This window comes from Apus apus, chromosome 4 (assembly GCF_020740795.1).
Source record: "Apus apus isolate bApuApu2 chromosome 4, bApuApu2.pri.cur, whole genome shotgun sequence".
In the NCBI taxonomy this organism is placed as follows: Eukaryota; Metazoa; Chordata; class Aves; order Apodiformes; family Apodidae; genus Apus; species Apus apus.
The window spans coordinates 106,053,911-106,073,416 of NC_067285.1; the positions used below are offsets into that span (position 1 = coordinate 106,053,911).

At 37.1% G+C, this 19,506-nt stretch overlaps 1 protein-coding gene across 5 annotated transcripts in view; it reads right to left on the reverse strand.

The window, feature by feature from the left end:
• Positions 1-19,506, reverse strand: part of CFAP99 (cilia and flagella associated protein 99) — a 58,109-nt gene that overhangs the window by 33,798 nt on the left and 4,805 nt on the right. For 3 of the 5 annotated variants that reach the window (XM_051618713.1, XM_051618714.1, XM_051618712.1), the window contains 2 exons: positions 8,067-8,211; positions 5,141-5,235 (listed from right to left, as the gene is read on the reverse strand). The exons of 1 other annotated variant lie outside the window; for it this stretch is intronic. In XM_051618713.1, the coding sequence (XP_051474673.1) occupies positions 5,141-5,235; positions 8,067-8,211 (240 nt within the window). The remainder of the gene's footprint in view (positions 1-5,140; positions 5,236-8,066; positions 8,212-19,506) is intronic. One more of the 5 variants, XM_051618716.1, reaches the window with a different exon arrangement.

Below are 19,506 nucleotides of genomic sequence, written 5' to 3' on the forward strand. Positions count from 1 at the left end.
CCTTACAAAAGGCCCTGAGTATACTTAGTATACTTAAAGTTTATTTAAAAAGTGGTTTCAAGCCCATGTAAGCAAGTGTGCATACAGGGGTAGATTGAACATAAGCTGATGTACTTAAAATGAGGCAGACCCTGAAGGGTCAAGCCAGTTTCAATTTCTAGGTGTTCAGAGAACTCCTGCAAGTTGATGTAAAAACACTGCACATGGTGATAGTAAATCCTCTAGTTATCTTTCACTAGCTTTCATTAAGCTGAACTTATCCTCCCACTCTATGTTCCCAGTATTCCCCTTTCATAGCCTAGTCCATCCTCAGAGGCTTCAATCAGTTGTCTACTACATTGCCATGTGAACCAAGCCTCTGAACTGACCTTCTCCATCTAGATCTTTTAAATATTTGTTGTAACTATCTTTTACAAAGTACTTGCCACTCAACTACCTCTTCAAGGCAGATGAAACTACAATAAAGGCACACAGTTACTGATTTCTAGCTGTTGTATTTAACTGGCTATTACTCCTCAAGGCCTTCAACTGCAATACCAGTTATGCACCGGTTGTTAACATTTCACTTTATTAAGACAAATGGGTAATTATGTCATTGATAAATGCTATGATGTGTTCCTACAAGGTACAGAGAATGGTTAACTGTGTTATCAGACATCAATACTGTGATGTATTTTTTAGTACTGTTTTAGTCACAGTCCCCAGAGAAATGCTATGACAAGGATATGCCCCAATATGCATCATGCTAGACAAGGCTTTGAATGCAGCCCTGGAACCATTATCCAAGCAAGGCAGGGATTGCAAATGGCAATGCAGGATTACCAGACATCACTTCTGACCAGAGTCTGCCTGGTCAAAAATCCACAGTCTTGGTTTAGATAATCCATATCACAGATGACAAATGTGGGCAGAATAAGACCCATGAAGTCACAGCACAATTTCTTAACAATAGAAACATTTGTGTTTTGTGAACTGAATTAGTAGGGAAAATCCCCTATATTTCTATATTCTATTTGGCCACATGTGACACAGGTGGCAACCCCAATATTAGCAGTCACTGCTTTACAGCAGCAAAATGCAGCTTGAAGTTCACACAGGTTTTTCTTTGGATGTTACCAACACCTCTGTCCTTAGAGAAGTCACTGGACAGTCACTTTGGTAACAGCCTTATTCTGCTTACTTCTGTCTTGAATGTTCCAAGAATTTCATTACTCACAGAGCATGATAACCAAGATTCATTTTGCTTCTACAAGTGGTGGAATGACACCAGAAATGAAATGTACCCATTTTTACTATATTAATGTATTCTGGCTGCAGTAGGACAAGTGTGTGTAATTAAAAACTGTTTTGTAATGCATTTTTACAGATTGAATTAATACCTTGCTTTTGAGAATTTGAACATGCCTGCTAATATTCTTAGCATATTTTTACACAGTGTGATTGTACAGATTTCTAAAAAGCAAATTAAAAAATGGGAACTTTCCTCATCTGGTACTGTCTTGACATTCACATAGTCATCTGCAGAGCTGAAATCCTTATATTCACAACATCAGCTTTTGACTCTTGAGTTAAGTAAGTCACAAAGAACAGCAGGTTCTGTTTCTCCATACAGATCAGCCACTACCTGAGGATGATATTTTATTTGAACACAACCACAGGTATGGCTGTAGTAGCAAAGGCAATCAAGGGGGTTCCTGTCCACTCCTCCCTTAATTTGCTGATTCTTTCCCTCTTATTGTAGTTTAATTCTCCAGCTATGCCACCTCAGCCACCTGTAGGATTGTACCTTTCAACTGCAACAGAAAAATGAAGAGGAAGGCAAGAAGCTGTTAAGAAGGTTTTTCTATGAAGAAATTGTAATGGGTAACTCTATTTTTTAGGGGAAAATGTCCTAACATGGTTTCGGGTCATTCTGCCATTGTCTGACTCAACTTGGACTTTTTTTGCCCCCATGTCCACCATGCGACTGATCTTGTCCTGCTATCCCCACCTCATCATAATAGCAATTACAGGTCTCAGAAGTTCTTTATAGAGGACTATACTGCTGTTAGAAGCAATCAGAACAGAAACAGAACCAAACAGGTTCTTGAATGCTAGAAAGAAAACACTAATTATTTTGCATTTTTTACAAGGCCATTATCAAATGATAAAGCTGTTTACTTCAACTTTTTATTTCAGTTGTGTGTTCTCTATCATATAAATCCTTAAATTTTACAAAAAAAATAAAAGAAAAACATGTATGAATAACAGATCAGAAAAACAGACTTGAGCTAGTAAAGCATAGTTAAGTTCTTAGAAGAACAATCACACTAAAGTTACCAATTTGGGGTTTATCCTATGGTTCTGTAATTATACAACCATAAGGAATTGTTGCATGTATTGTTAACATTACAGAAGGAGACCTTAAGGTTTTCTGTTCATGCATTATTATTCTGCCTGTGTATTCTGCCTAAATGAAAATATTTGAACATGCATCAATCATAGGGAAACACTGTGACTTGGATTTGAATGGATTCTGTCATCCAGTCCTTTAAGAGAAAGGTCTTATCACATAAATTGATCTTATTCAACTGAATAGTCCATTTAATTTTATGAACAGTACTCATTGAGTAAGGTTTATGTGCATGATTAAGAACATTCCATTCAGCCTGTGATGTGCAGAAAAAATACTTTCAATTAAAGTAAATCTTATCTAAGTAAATACGTGTGAATAATTTTTACACATCTCAGCTGAACTCAGACAAAGTAGTCATCAGGCAAAATCTACAGGTCAGTATCCTGAAGGAGAATCCCCAGTTTCTGACAACTTCTGTTGCTAAGGCTGCAGATTTGCCTTCTGCTGTTTTTGTCTCTGTTGCTGGGGGACAAAATGATGCTTCTAAATCCTCTGCTGCAGGTGCATTAATATAATCTAGCATCACTTTGAAGACAAAGAACCTCTTCTAATGCAAGAGAAGTAAAGCTAGGTATCATGGTGATGAGGATCTGACATGACAGTCAAGCAAACAAAGTTAGGTCTACAGGAAAAAAAGTAGCAGGTGCACACCATTGCATAATGCAGCATGTCTCTATCAGAAGAGTTATCCCAGACAAGGAAGCAGAAATAATCTGAAATAGAACATCAGGGCAGTGATGTTTAAGCCATATAAAGTGGGGTGAAAGGAATCAACAAGAGATATCTGGCATGAAGTGGGAATATTGTGTTGCTAGCTAAATGAGATGGAGATGCATCCAATCCAGTTGCTTGTGTCTAAAATGTTTACCAAAGGAGGGGCTGGGAGAGCATTTTAGACAGAGTGATTTGTCTGTCTACCAGATTATGATAATTCTTCCAGCTACTTCTCTTTTCTCTCTAACAATTAATGAAAGATATAATTTTTGTCTCTGAATGGAATTAATAAAAACATTCCATAGTAAGCCCATCAAAACAAAGTGAATGGAGTGCTTCTAAAAACATTGTGCAGATAACCTAACCTACTCCCTACATATGACAAAGCAACTGTTCTTATTAAAGAGACACTGGCAACCATGTGAACATTCAAAGTAATCATCAGTATAAGGATAAACCTTAGCCTTTTGAGTATTAATTACTAAATTACTCTTGAATTCCCCATTTGTTATTCAAAAGCTGGGTTTGAACTATGCTTTGAAACATCTGCACGATCAAAGTTTACATATGCTGTGTCACCAGTAATTTATTTTTTAGCCTATTAACCTAAGAAAACAGGGCTTAGGAGAAAGCATTGCCTCTCAGTTTATCTCTCTACCCCTCTTTACAACACAGCTTTTAAGATAATCAGCACTTTCAACTCTTTGGAAAGAGAACTAGAAAACATTTGTATTTCTACAAGTTTTATGAAAATTCACAAACAAGTAGTGGAGCAAAACCCACCTTTACGACCCCAGAGAGGAAAAGGCAGGCAGAACTTTGTTGTCATGTTTTCTGTTTGGTAGCAATGGTTCAGTGAATTGCACATAGGTTGTGGGGTAATTGGTACATGGTTAGCTCCAAATCAGCGATTGTTTTTTGGGAAGCAGACAAAACAATGGAAGGACAATATGCTTGATAATCAAAGTGGTAGTAGGTCATTCAAGGAAAAAAAGAACACTAATCAGAAGGAACTGCAAGTTTCAGTAGGTGAATTGAGTATGGAATCATAGAATCATAGAATCATAGAATCCTAGGGGTTGGAAGGGACCTCGAAAGATCATCTAGTCCAACTCCCCCCCCAGAGCAGGGTCACCCAGAGCACATCACACAGGAAGGCGTCCAGGCGGGTTTTGAATGTCTCCAGTGAAGGAGAATCCACAACCTCTCTGGGCAGCCTGTTCCAGTGCTCTGTCACTCTCACAGTAAAAAAAAAATTTCTGATATTCACCTTAAACCTCCTATGCTCCAATTTGTATCCATTACTCCTTGTCCTATCACTGGTCATCACTGAAAAAAGCTTAACTCCATCTACTTGACACTCACCCTTTACGTATTTGTAAACATTGATGAGGTCACCCCTCAGTCTCCTTTTCTCCAAACTAAAGAGACCCAGCTCTCTCAGCTTTTCCTCAGAAGGGAGATGTTCCACTCCCTTAATCATCTTTGTGGCTCTGCGCTGGACTCTTTCCAGGAGTTCCCTGTCCTTCCTGAACTGAGGGGCCCAGAACTGGGCACAATACTCCAGATGTGGCCTCACCAATGCAGAATAGAGGGGGAGGAGAACCTCTCTTGACCTACTAACCACACCCTTTCTAATGCACCCCAGGATGCCATTGGCCTTCTTAGCCACAAGGGCACACTGATGGCTCATGGTCATCCTCCTGCCTAAAGTAAATTAAAGAGTGAGTATGCAAGTTAGAGGGGCAACTGTAAATCACATGAAATGTATATCATGTGATTATTCTATCTTATTATATAAAATACATTTTAACTTGCTCTTTAACTGAATATGAAATAGTTGCTGTGTCAGCATAGAAATTGAAGAATTTGGTGGTAACAAAATATTAATTTAATTTCTGAATTTAAACAGAAAGTAACACTAATTCTCAATTTAAATTACCCTGAAAGTTGAGAAAAGGAATCTGATTAAACAAACACAATGAAGATATCATAAATTATTTTTTAAAAAAAGTTTTGTACTTTCATTACCTTTTGCATTTTTGCAGTGTCCAGAGATCTCACAATTCTGCTGAAGTGCTGAAAACCGAGCTCTTCTAGTTGAAAAGTAGCCAGATAACAAATAACTATCAAAAGATACATACATTTAAAATGCAGCAGGAAAGTCTAGGAAACCTATATCCTATACTTAGCATACTTTAGGATTTAGACTGTTATTTGATTCTAAATAATCTTCAAGATTGTTTATCTAACTGACCAATATAACACTTGACAATGACAAATTGTTTTATGAAGTTATAACTTTAACCCTATGTTCATTATTCGCATTGTGACTCTGTGCTATGGTTCATAGAAACTAGTTGTTGCTTTTGTGACTTGGATACAAGCTAGTGCAAATCTACAATTTTATTTATGGAAGTTCTAGTAGCTGAAAATCTGTCCACTTTCACAACAAATGTAAAACAATTGTAGCTATCTGAATTCACTCTTAGAAATAATACAACAAATATCTGCATATACCATCCATGAGATTCTGTGTTAGCCTGGCAACAAGGCAGGGAGAACAGGAGTCAGATGGCTCCTGAGAGACAGGACTGAAAAGTTTCTGACAGCATTATATTATTGGAAACAGCTCTCTTTTAGTGTAACTAAAACTTCCACTGTAAGCAAGCTTACTACGAGAAGATTTACTGTGAAGAGGTGGCACAAAAGAAAGTTTCAACGGTGAATTTTTCAACATAATATTTTAAAAATGTTTTCACAGAAACTAGCTCTTATTCTTTAGTTCCAATATCATAGTTTGTTATACATAACAGTAATGCAGATAACAAAACATTTAAACAGAAAAGATCAGGGGTTTTTTTTCTTTTTTTTTATTCTTTCTTTCTTTTTTTTCTTTTTAGGATAAAACCAAGTTTTTAAGTAATGAAATTATCTGGGAAATCCAAATCTGATTCTTGCATCCGCCTCTAGCAAGTATGCAATTCAATACAGGAAGAGACACAGTCAGTACTGTGGGATTTTTTGCCGACCTGTAAAGTTCATGAGCTCCTCTATTAGCTTTCATTTCACCATATTCACTTTGATCAATCAAGCTTCACTTGCACTGCAGTATTTTAGCTGCCACCAAACAGTAATGATAAAATCAGTAAATTCTGATCAATGTGCTGCAGGCAGCTCAGTGTATTGTTAGACTTCAGTCTTGTGCTTTAGCATAGCAACATATTTAAGCAGTCTTAGTGGAATACACATTTATCTCCTACAAGCTTTATTAAATTCAAATCTGCTCACACATAGCAACAGCCTTTATAAGCAGCTTTGATCATTTAAGTGTCATTGCAGCTTGGCAAAGGGAATCACAAGCAGCTTAAAAAAATGTAAGCCAATGACCTTAGACTCTCAACTTGTTGATAAAGGAACATTTACTGGGGCCTACTCTCTGCCTATGATTAATGGAGGCTTTTGCGTGGACCAGTTCTGACAATCCAATTATAGCAACACTCAGCTTAAAGGTATAATTTATGTGTTCCAGACACTGAAAAACATGGCTTTGGAGAAAGGGAGACAATGAAGCATTATCATTTAGAACAAACTCAATATACTATTAATTTCATCATTGACAGTTTAGGTTTCCTTTTGTTTGTGATTTCATTTCATACCTTTCCAGATTGTGACAGAAGCCATCAGAATTGCCACAAAAATTTAATAGCTTTAAAAACAGAAAATGTAGGTGTACTTACATTAGGTATGGGTTTTTTTTATTTTTCAACCACTTTGAATTAAATTGACTGGACTTTTCAAAGTACCCACAAACCTTCAGAACATACCTGACCTAGAGAACCAATGCCAGTGCATTTTGTGATTCCAGCTTATTTAGGGACTTTATAAACAAACTTCAGTATATGTGTGTTAAATACATAGCATAAAGACATTTTAAAATTACTTTTTATTGTATTTCTCAATTCCTGAAATAACTTTGGGAGCAGTAACTACTCTGATTAACTAGCTCACACTATCGGATATAGTTGTATTGTAACTGATTCCAACAAAGTAACTACTAAAAAGAAAATAATGGACCTCACTCTGGGAGACAGATGGAAGTCTATTTATGCCATTGTGATGGTCAGTAATGAAGAAATCCATGTATGGGTAGAGACAATTGTATTTCCATTCTGTGAGACATGCTGTGTACCTCAGCAGACAGAGCTTTATCATACAATTTAATATCTGAATGTCAAAGGTATTAGGTATTAGAAGAGAATAAAGGGAAATGACTGAAGAACATTTTTTAAGTGATTGTTAAACTTCCAAGATACTTCTTCAAGTCACAGATGCTCTTTCCCATCTGAATGTTACCTCATCTGCAGACATATTCTGCAGAATTTTCTTAAGGTAAACTTCCAGTTAACACCCGTGAGAGTCCAAACCTGAGGTTTAACTTGTGCTCATCACTTTTCATCACTCAGATGGATCACCAGAGAGGGTAGTGATAGGACAAGGGGTAATGGTTTTAAACTGAAAGAGGGGAGATTTAGGTTAGACATCGGCAAGAAATTCTTCACCATGAGGGCAGTAAGATACTGGAACAGGTTGCCTAGACAGGTTGTGGATGACCCTTCCCTGGAGGTGTTCAAGGCCAGGTTGGATGAGGCTTTGTGCAGCCTGGTCTAGTGTGAGGTGTCCCTGCTCATAGCAAGGAGGTTGGAACCTGATGATCTTTAAGGTACCTTCCAGCCCCAACTGGGCTTCTATGATTCCATGATGCAGGTTTTACATCATAAAGCCATTGGGAAAGGTTCTGAATTTCATACTGCATCGGGCACAATGACAATGCTTATAACATGACGTGACATGATGTAACGTAACATAATGTAACATAACATCATTAATTAAATTAGTAAAATAATAATATTGAAGTTTTGTGATAAACGTATTTGGTGCTTTAAAGAAAACTTACCTACATAGAGATTACGCTCAGAAATCAGACAGTATCTCCCATCCCGAACAAAAAAGGCATTGACTACTACATCCAATAAAGATTTATATTCTATGCATCCAGCAAGTGTATCCAACACAAATTTTGCTTCTGTCACATTAAGTGTCTACAGAGATACAAAATTAATAATGATCAGTGTATTCTGGAAAGAATAGGAAAAGAAGTACAAAAATAAGTAAAATAATTTTGAAGTAATTGGAAAACATGAATAACAAACAGCGGTGCCTTTGGTAGGGCTGAGGCTCTTCTAACGCTATCAAATCCGGGCAGTTCTAACAAATTAATGGCCTTTGTTAAGTAAAATGTAACTTTTCCCAGTGTTAAACTTCCAGTGTATCTGCTGACATATGCATTTAGTTAGAATGGAAAATGTTATTATAAAGTAAGCCTGTGCATGCCTTGATTCTTGTTAATGCAGACAGTGTTTCTTATCCGGCTGTGCTCTTGGTCGATCACAATGTTCATGCAACACCATAGAAGAGCGAAAAAGGGGGGTCAGATGCCCACTGCATGCCATTTGGATCCTACCTCATAACCCCTTTAAAAAGTCTGAATGCTCCTGAACTTAAGAGAATGTTTCATGCATAATAAATAACCTATGGAATAATCTAGTGCCAACCGCCTTTAAAACATCACAATAAAATCTGAGGCCCAGAACAGTTTCTTATTACACAAACTAAAAAAGAGCGGCCACACTATGACAAAATGACCAACAATAACGATTCTTTGACTTCAGGTTAGCCAAGAAAAAGGCTAAGTGCAAACCTCTGAAAACATATAGTCTGCATTTAATATATGATCACTCCCACAGCTCTGAGGTGTGGGAACAATTGAACTACAGAAATATATGAGAACAGAGGTTCATCTTGCCTAGCAGACTATCTGCTAGTATGTCGATCACTTAATTTCTCTAATGTGATTGTGTTCTAGTTTAAAAGTATTATTAGAGGCTGCTGGAAGGAACTATTGATTCTTCTGATGTATGACATTATAGGGCTTTGAGACTTAGCAAGCACAAGGCAAAACTTTAAAATTACAGTTCTTACTTTTAAATAGAAAAAATTATGCAGAAGCATTCCAGGTGTATTTTCTCAGGTTGTCATTCAGAATAAGCATAATTCATTTCTATTTACTCCTGCTCAAAAGCCAGATTTTGCTTTTTCCAATTTATGGATCATCACTAGGAAAAAATAGTGCCTCTGTATAATTTTCTTCATATACATACATATTTATATATGCACATGCACACACGTATGCAGGCAAAATTACACCTACATACATCCTTGTAATTTCTTTAGTGCCATTGGGATTACACTGATATATCTGACTACCTCTCTTGCAGAACTATATTACTTACAGTTAACTGTAAATAGTAACTGTATTAGACTATAGTACTAATGATTCATATACAGAAAAATAATAAAGCTCAGTTTTTCTTATTTAGGTCCTTAGGCTAGTAATAATTAAAATGATAGAATAGCTTTATTTCTATAACTAATCAGGTATGATTCTGAATATATTATGTGACCCCGATATATTATGTAAGAAGAAACAAAGTGCAACCAAACTAATAATTACATGGAAGCTTCACAAAGTCTGCTGGGCAGCACTAGAGACTGAGTGTGAATAAGCAGGATATCACCTACATTCTTACTCAAAACTCTGGAGAAAGAACCACCAGGCTGGTTTTGGGGTGGAAGAAAATGAAAGGGGAATGCATTTGGAAAAATGGAGCCAACTAGAGTGAGGTGGCAAAGAAGGGGCACAGAAAAAGGAGTGAAAAGGAAGGTAAGGGAAAACAGGAGATAAAGAAGGGCTTAGATGGAGGACGGACACAAATGGAAGAGTAGAGGGAAGAGACTGAACACATCAGAAAATATTAGAAAAATATTAATTTGCTGGGAAGCATGGACTTCATCTTGTTAAGCACTGTGAATACTTGTGAGGCACACTGGCTATTCCCAATATACCTTCTGAATATTTATGCAAGTTCTTTCATAAAACTCACAAATAAAATTCAGAAATCTAGCCCCTCACCAAATGTTCAAATACATATCCCATATTTGATATGAGATATCTGAGAATTCACCACAAAAGGCAAAAGGAAACCTAAATACCCGAAGAGCAAAGTGAGTTCTAATAAAAGTAGGATTGTGACATTTTGAATCTAAAACAGCTGCACCCCTCGAACAAATTCATTTACATATGTGAACATATGTTCATTGTTCCTGAACATACCAATCTGCAGAAAACAGTAGCTCTGATGATCAACAGAAAGTCCATAGTAAAACAAGATGAGGCTTGTGGAAACAAGTCCAACAAAAAGCTTTCACAACTACCTCTGCTAGAAAGCTAGAATATCAATTGTTTCCAAGATCTTTATTTGATAAGAATCTTAACATTCACCTTATGGGTACTTTGCTGTATCATACCTGTATAAAGTGCTACAACAAACAAGTATTTTTCAAATGTACTTTGGAGAGATGACCAAAAGTAGACAAGCAGATAACAACAAGATGACACCAGTGCCCAAATAATATTTCCTTTACAGTTCAGACAACAGTATAAAAACATAATTGCATATTTATGTTTACTTCTCTTACTATCCTGAGTTAACAAGTCAGTCAGAAGTTAGCTAGGACAAATACAGAAATAAATGCTTACTCTTGCTTATTGCTTGAACAAGAAAGTACATAAACACTTACATGGCCTCCAGCCAAGCAACAAGGTGACAGGAGGTGCAGCCTGGAGACAATTGTGCACAAGAACATTTTAACTGATTGGCAATTTTGTGGACCACAGGCCAGAAAGTCTTGTCATGAAATACTATCAATTGAATCTGCTTTAAATTGCAAATGGTACTAAGTGTTCTGTTTCTATATACGAAAATTGAGAATATTTAAGCAGCCTGCAGCTGTGACATTTGAGGAGGTGATCTTATCAGAACTCATACAAGCTTAACTAGACTGGGCAGGATCAGTATGTGGGTAAGATATCTCCAAGGTGAGGCAGTTGCTGGTTAAGCCCTGCTGATAATCTAGTAAATAAAAAACTGAGCCAGTGCTTTAAAACATAAAGGATATTCTCTCCATATAAAGTACATTATGTCCTCAACAAATGTCATCAAGGATATTTACAGTTTATCTGTAAACCAGAAATCAGAATTGCTTTGGGAAAGCAATTTGTTGGGTAGGTGTAACTTCTACCACTAACTCCCAAGTGCATTTTTTTCTGTGGGGCTTTATGTTGCATTTTATGTCAGCGGTATTTACTTCAGAAGTGGGTCAAATGATCCTGAAATAGTACAATATGATGACAGATTGCACATTTATAGAACCTTTTGTATGAGGTTCTCAGAACACTTCACTAGTATTAATTGTGCTAATGAGATTCCTTTTGGCTAATACTATTTTGCAAATGCAGGAACAACAGTAAGGAGCAGCTAAGAGGCAACATGTTAAGTTATTGGTGGCAACAAGAAAAGAATTAATAAATGCTAATTTGTGAGCCTTTGTTCTGACCCTCAGGCCATCTTCCTGCCTTTTCAAGTATAGTTTTCAAGTATACCACATGTATTTCTCTGAAAAAAACTAGCAGTTTTGTTTGCAAGTATGTTGTGTGAGTCCTTCAGCATGAGGAAGGCCAAATAATTTACAGGTGAAAGGCACACATATCATCTGCTGTTGCACCAAATTGCACTGAAATTTATCAGAAGACAAAATAGATCTTGAACAATAAGCCTACTCTATGCTCAGGAATCAATCTTTCTATGTCTAATTGTACAGCCTATTATTTTTTGTTTTGTAGTAGGAGGACACTCCATCTCCTGTTTGGGACAGTTGTGTAAAGCCTAGGAAGTTTATGGTAGATGAATCCTAGATGGACCAATATTTTTTATGTTTGGAAGCCTATACATTACTGTGTTAGCCAATGGCTTTACTGGATATAAGTAAAACACAATATATATGTATTCAGAATGTCATTCCCATACAAATATCTCAAAGTGCTCTCTCTATGGCATTGAATTTCAGTTTTTTCTGATTCCCAGGTGTTTAAGTTGTGAAAGAATGATCCTGTCTGAAATTATGCTGAATGATCCTGTGAAAAAAATGCAGCTCTTCTCTGAATATATATGCTAATTTGCATTATTTCCTCCTTTTGAGAAATCCCTTGCGCCCTCAGCCTGCTTGCACCCCTATGCCTTCATAGAATCACAGCATCGTAAAATCATAAGGGTTGGAAGGGACCTCTGAAGATCATCAAGTCCAACCCCCCTGCTGCAGCAGGAACACCTGGGGCAGATCATACAGGAACGTGTCCAGACGGGTCCTGAAAGTCTCCAGGGAAGGAGATTCCACAACCTCTCTGGGCAGCCTGTCCCAGGGCTCCATCACCCTAATCACCCTCACAGTAAAGATGTCTTGCCTCATGTTGAGGTGGAACTTCCCGTGTTGCAACTTGGTGCTGTTTCCCCTCGTCCTATCACAGGGCACCACTGAAAAGAGACTGGCCCATTCCTGATATCCACCGTTCAGATATTTATAGACATTAATAAGGTCCCCTCTTAGTCTTCTCAAGACTAAACAGCCCCAGCCTTTCCTTGCACGACAGATGTTCCAGTCCCTTAATCATCCTGGTAGCTCTCAGTTTGACTCTCTCCAGTATATCCCTGTCCCTCTTGAACTGGGAACCCAGAACTGGGCACAATACTCCAGATGTGGTCTTCTGAGGGCAGAGCAGAGGGGTAGGAGAACCTTCCTTGACCTGCTGTACACACTCTTCTTAATATATCCCAAGATACTACTGGCTCTCTTGGCCACAAGGGCACATTTCTGTCCCATGGATAACTTGCTGTCCACCAAGGTCCTTCTCCATGGGGCTGCTTTCCAGCAGGTCAACCCCTAATCTATATCGGTGCGTGGTGTTTTTTCTCCCCCAGTGCAGGACTCTACACTGATTCTTGTTGAACACCATTTTCCTTGCTCCCTGACACTTATATGTACCTGGGAACCAGTCAAGTTTCTTCAAGGAGAGAAGTGAGGTTAAAAAAAAAAAAAGAAAAAGAAAGTTTAAGCATAGGACTTTGTATGCAAAGAACTTTCACTGTGTGTTAATACAAGAAATAGCATTAATTATATGGGGAAGTATCTGCAAAAAACAAGCTTTGCCACAGTGGGTGTATGGTAATAAGGATGGCCACAGTGGTATCAGAGAGATCAGAAAAGGATGGGTAACAAGAAAAAGGAAAGCTCTTGTTTCTGGAGAAAATGAAGTCAAGGAACACCAGACATGTCCTATTTGAGACTTCTCAGGGTAAGAGATGTTCTACAAATATTGTAAAAAGAAGATAATATTTGATGAAAAGATAAAACAGCTTTCACCTCCTGAGAGAACTGTGTAATAGTGTATGCACTGAACTTGTCTGCTTCTAGGCAGAGTATGGACATTTTGCAGATGCACTCTGATTAATTGATAGTTCTTCAGATATCAGTGCTAGTCCTCTCCAAGGGTCTAATCAAAATGCTGTGGAAATGGAAGTATTTCTATTTACTTCACTGCGTTTTTAATCAGTCACCAGAACCCAGCCCTCTTTCCCTATGAAGTCAGCAAAAATGCTTCCAGTCATTTCAATGGGGTAAAAAACCCTGGGATCTTAGAGTATGAGCAGGAGAATGTCCTGATTCTACTAATTACAGTCTCTGTTGCTACCAGAAGCTAGTATTTTTGTCTTCATTTGATAATCCTGACTATCATGGAGATGTACAGTTAACATTTTTTCCCTTGTACTTAATATTAAATCACATGAGCAGGACATTGCAGAAAAAAAATAAATTCTATCCTTTCCTTAGAAAGATTCTAATCTGCATTAAGGTCAGTAACTAATAACACAAATTAAACTTGGACATTTTAGTAAGATATTTTTCACCACACGTATCAAAATAATCTTGCATCACCTTATTTCAATATTTAAAACTACATCTATGACTTTTGACATTTGGGGGTTTTTCTCTCAGTTGAGTGGGCATGTATGAGACACAGAGCTGAACCAACACAAATGAGAACACTGAAGAGTTATGCCAATTTACAGCATGTTCTTGTGAAATGGAAAGCTTATAAACAGGTTCATCTTGCTATCAACATGAGAAGAATAAAGGAGTAAAACAGTGAATTTGGGGTGGCAGTTCTGATTTTACAGAAGTAAGATTTCCAGTAGATAGGATTTATAAAGGTGAATGGGTCTGATCCTGCAACTTTAATTGAAGCAAACAATTCCACTGAAAATAAAATGAGCTGTTTGCATAGAGAAAGGCACAAACATTGCATGGTAACTTCTGTGTTAAAATCTGTCTGTTGTTATCATAGCAAAGCTTGATTCTCAGAGTCAAATGGAAGAAAAAAATGCCTGGGATGCTTCAGCTAGGTACAGAACTTAATCCTTTTTCAACATTAACAGAAGTAGTCCGTTTATACAAATGGCCTGATGAAATAAGACCCTTATATACAATATAAACAGGAGGAAGGATCACTCTGGATACGGATAAATTTTGATAGATTTAATTGAAGAATATTTAATTTAAGAATATGTAATAAAAATAAGGGAGTTCAGTACACAAGAATTAAGATATTATCTGGAGGCCATTGGCCTGAGGAAAGGCATATTAAAAAGCATTTAGGAAGATCAACAAGAAGTAATCTGGGCATTCAAAAGAAGAAGAATAGAAACAGAGTTGTAAATCTGTGAATAATAAGAATTTAAAGAACCGATATAGACTTAAAGAATTAAGATAATATGTTATTTAGGATAATAGAAATTGAATTCTCTTTTAATAGCAACCAGGTCACAACATTGAAGCAAAAACATTTATTTGCACTCACTACTTGTTTATATAAGGACATTTGAGGGGCATAACAGGATTCTTCATTATTGAAGGTGAAGGCTTGTTTGTTGCTATGTGGAATCACCCATCATGTTGCTAATGCACCTATGTTCTTATTGAAAATGTTTGCAGCGAAAAACAAGTTCAGTATTATGTTATAAATATCATAACTTACAATAAACATGAAGATTGTAAATAACTGAATTACCAGTCAAAGTGTAGATTTCTTCCTGGGAAAAAAATCTAGTTTGATCATTCACTGAGAACAACACATATAAATTATTTTTATTATGTAAAATTGACATGTTGCAGAAATAAAAGGTATGGAGTTTAACACAGAATAAGGTGTAGGCTAATTTGGATTATAACATTCTAATGAGAGGAAACAATGCTAGTTATTGCCCACTACTCAAGAATTAAAAATCTTTACTATATTTCCTTTGTTTTTTCTCTAAAAACAGGAGGCTGACAATCAGTGAGTTTCCTTAACTCCACTTATAGTGAAGTGTGAACTAGGAGTTTGAAGACAGGAACTGAATGTGGAACATGTCTTCCTGAATGTCCCTGTAGAAATTATGTTCTCTCTCGATATTCTGGTTTTAAACACTATTTACTACCTGAAACTCAGGAATTTATTTATATGTTTCCATCACAGCAAAAGAAGATTTCATCTTTATACATACAGTGGTTCAGGCAGACCTGAACTACTGTCAAAGTAATGGTTTACCTCTGTTCTTTAAAATTCCTTTTCTATTCCTTTAGTACTAATTTTCTGATTCTCTGTCTCCTGAAATACTGAGTGGTTGTAAAGTGCAGTAAGTGAAAAAGAAGAATGTATCCCAATGGTTATTGCATATGTTATCTGCCTGATCCACCTCATTTGCAAAAATGCAGGAAAAGATGGGTGCTTTTCCAAAGCTGTGTGCAGGGGCTAGATGTGAGGCTGCCATTACTGTAAATGGACTGGGTAAAGTAAGCCCCTCATGCAGCTCGAAAAACATAACTCTTGCTAATGCCACCATTTCTATATAAATAAAGATGGACAACTACTTATCTCACACTAATATATGAATAGAGTAATGGCTCTGGCTTTGGGCAGTCACTCTGGAGTATACTTGGAAGCAGATTGTACACCCAAACGTTTTCCAAACAAATTTCTATCTGAAAGCTTGAGAGAAGATTTCCTAAAATGAGAGAATATGTTCAGATGAGAACATTGGCATTGAAACAAAATGATAAAGATGCATTAAGAAATAAAACAAATTATAATCAAGGGATTGCTTCTGCTCCTGTTGAAGTTAATGGATACCTTCCCGTGCTATTCAAGAGGAAGAATATGAGAGTGACTAGCATGGTCCTGTACAAGGAACTGATATTTGACTGAAAGGTGTCAAATATTCAGGTTTTTAAATAGCTATTTGGAAATAATAAGTTATAACTCAAATGCAGGAAAACTGGTAGAGATGTATTTTACAAGTGACACACAGGGGCCAAGGGGTGCTGTACAAATTTGTCCTTTTGGTTTTCTTATCAAAGTCCCAGCACATTTTGCCAACTGAAAAAAACCTAATTTGCCCGTGTTTTGTGTGAATTCATCCTGTAGCACTAAGGTTCCCTGAAGATTCTGTGCACCCTTACTATGCCCAACCCAGGGCAAGCAGAGCTTTTGTACTATACAAGTTAAGCTGGGTCAGTCTGGGAACTCAAACTGATAGAAGAGGGTTTGCCTTGCCTGTCTTCTTTGTGACACCTCCCACTTGTGGGCTTCAGTACAAAGAGACAGAGATATTTCTGATCAATTTAAGTACAGCAGAGATTTGAACTGAATGTGTAAGAACCTTGAAGTGAGCAGAACAAAACCAAAGAGGGGAGCAGGACTAGCTGAACAGTGACAATAACATCGAATCAACAACTTGATGGATGGAACTGGGACAAGTTAAATGAAGAAACCTGGGCAAGTAAGTTTGAGAGTGAGTAAGAGAAACTACAGGGATAGAAAGACGATGGAGCTTAGAACAGAAACAAGTTTATTTTTCTCTTACATCTGCCCTGTGTTTAGTTAGCAGAGTATGCCAAACCTCTACAGTACAGACATTTCCCAACAATTGCGAACTGCCAAAATGTAAAAAATTTCTACACAGTCTTTATGAAAGAGTAAAATATATTTTTGCACACAACCATGTATTTTGAGGTTTGTTTACATTGTTTATCTACCTTTGCACAAAATCTTCTCAAGGGTTATTCCACAAGTCTCTGGCCTATGTCACCTTTGCAGCAGCACAGTGAAACCAATGGAAAGGTTGTGTTGGATTTTGAGCCCAACAACCAACAAAGATTGGTCCTATATTTAGTAAAAGATCTAATATGGAAATCTACTAGTTACTTTTCACTATCATTTGCAAAGCAAGTTATTCACAGTGGCTGGTATATTTTCACCCTATAGCTTTGATGCTTTGGATTCTATGCCTCTTTTTCTTATACACTCATATTGCAAAGTCCTTAATTTTAACATACATTTGCTTGCCTGCTTTCACTTCTTTTCCTGTGCCTTCTTCACCAGACATTCTTAGTGCTTTAATTTGCAAGGATTCCCACACAAATAGTCTTATGCCCCTGGTAGACAGTTGACAGGGGTATTTTGATCAAGACAGATTGTGCCTTCCAGACTTAATCCCTTAGGACTGAATCCAACTTCCTTTCATAACGTTCACATTTATCATGTACACAAATAAGAATCCTAAACTACAGTCTAAGATGCTGGCCTGTCTCTGTGACATTGCCTTGCTGTCAGCTTAATTTCAACAATGCTAAAGCAAAACTTCAGCTCTCTCATGCTACTCCTATCCCCAATTATTGGTACCCTGCTTGTCAGTCAAGTCTGTAACTTCAGAGGTCATTTTTCACGTAGATTGCTCCCCAGAATATCATAACCAGTCTATGTGCACATCTTCTTCACTCTTTTTGAACAGTAAGTTTCAAATTACTCCATCTAGCATCTCACAGTTGATTCCAGCACATCAAACAAAAGCTGCCCATCTTGGCTATCAAGATGCTTCACAGCTCAGTTCCACTCTGCTTGTTATCTTTTATTCTTTATTGATGTCATCCCCCACTTCTGATCAGCCAAGGATGCCCATCTCCTAATTTCATCTGTTGGATTTCCAAGCAAGTAATTTTAGTTACTTTCCTTCATTTCCTACAAACATTTATATTGGTCCTTGAAACCTTCTTCATTCTGACAGAGATTCTGCTCTGCAAAATGTGGCTTGCTATCTGCTCCTTGCAGTTCAGGTGAGAATGCGTGGCTGTCAGAGGTATTCATCTCCAGGATCTGGCACTAGGCAATACTGGCATCTGTAGCAGCTCCTGCAGCCTGGCAGAGATGCTACTGGGGTGCTGAACTCCCCTGAACCTATTCTGGAATGGCCTGTACATGCTATCTTTTTGTTTTGAGAGAAATAATCTAGCTTAAAATTCTTGGTTTCATCAGAAACAACCCCAAACAGCTGGACAAGCTAACAAGGATTTTATGCAGGTCATCAACAGGTTATTGAAGAACTAAACAAGACACCTCAGGCATCATTTATTATATGGACATAAAAACTATAAAACATGCAAATACAATAAAGATGTATAATGTGAATGAAACATACAGTGTTCCTAATGACTGGAATCTGATAGTACTTTCAGGGGATGGAAAACTATTTAACAAATTAGACAGTTCTAATAGAAAAACAGATAGTAACTTGTAGAAAAGCCAAGTCTGATATACTGCATAACTAAGTAAGTAAATAAAGAGAGCTATATCTTGCAATTATTTAGATTTGTGCGCCTGGAATCTGATCCTTCTGATTTTTGTCTGGTCAGTAGCACACAACAGTAGGTTTGCTATTTGTCATGCTACTAGCATGAAATGTACAGGCTTGAATCAAGACTGTGATTTAAAGTAATGGCATTAATCAGGATACAAACTGGAAGTTTCTGCATGGGTCAGTTAATATTGGCCAATGGGTAAGTGGCCAAGCCTGGAAATCACATGTATAAAAATACTACAATATTTTTAGGGTCAAATGTCTATTATGAAACACAAAAGCAAACTGAATTTTCCATGATGAATTACAGTCACCCATTTGGTAATGAAAGCTGAATTTTATATAAACACAGATCTTCCTTTTTACTTTCTTGGATAAAGTCATAGCAAAATATTATTTATTAAGTGGGCTGAAACTATCCCAGATAAAGACTTCTGCCTTACCTTTGGTGCCAGCTATTCTCCCTGTTCTTTCCCCTTTGAAAGGGTTTATCATGCAACTTAAGATTAATGTTTCTCTAATGGAGTTACTGCTCCTTTTGTCTTTGCATCACCTTTCCTGGGCTGAGACGACCAATGATCTGAATATTAATTTTTACAAGTATTTATTCTGGCAGCAGTGGTTGCTGAATTTACCTGTTCTCTGCCCAGTGAAAAAGTATTATTTTGAAACTGGATCAGCTCCCTGATTTAATTCAGTATATGAATGCAC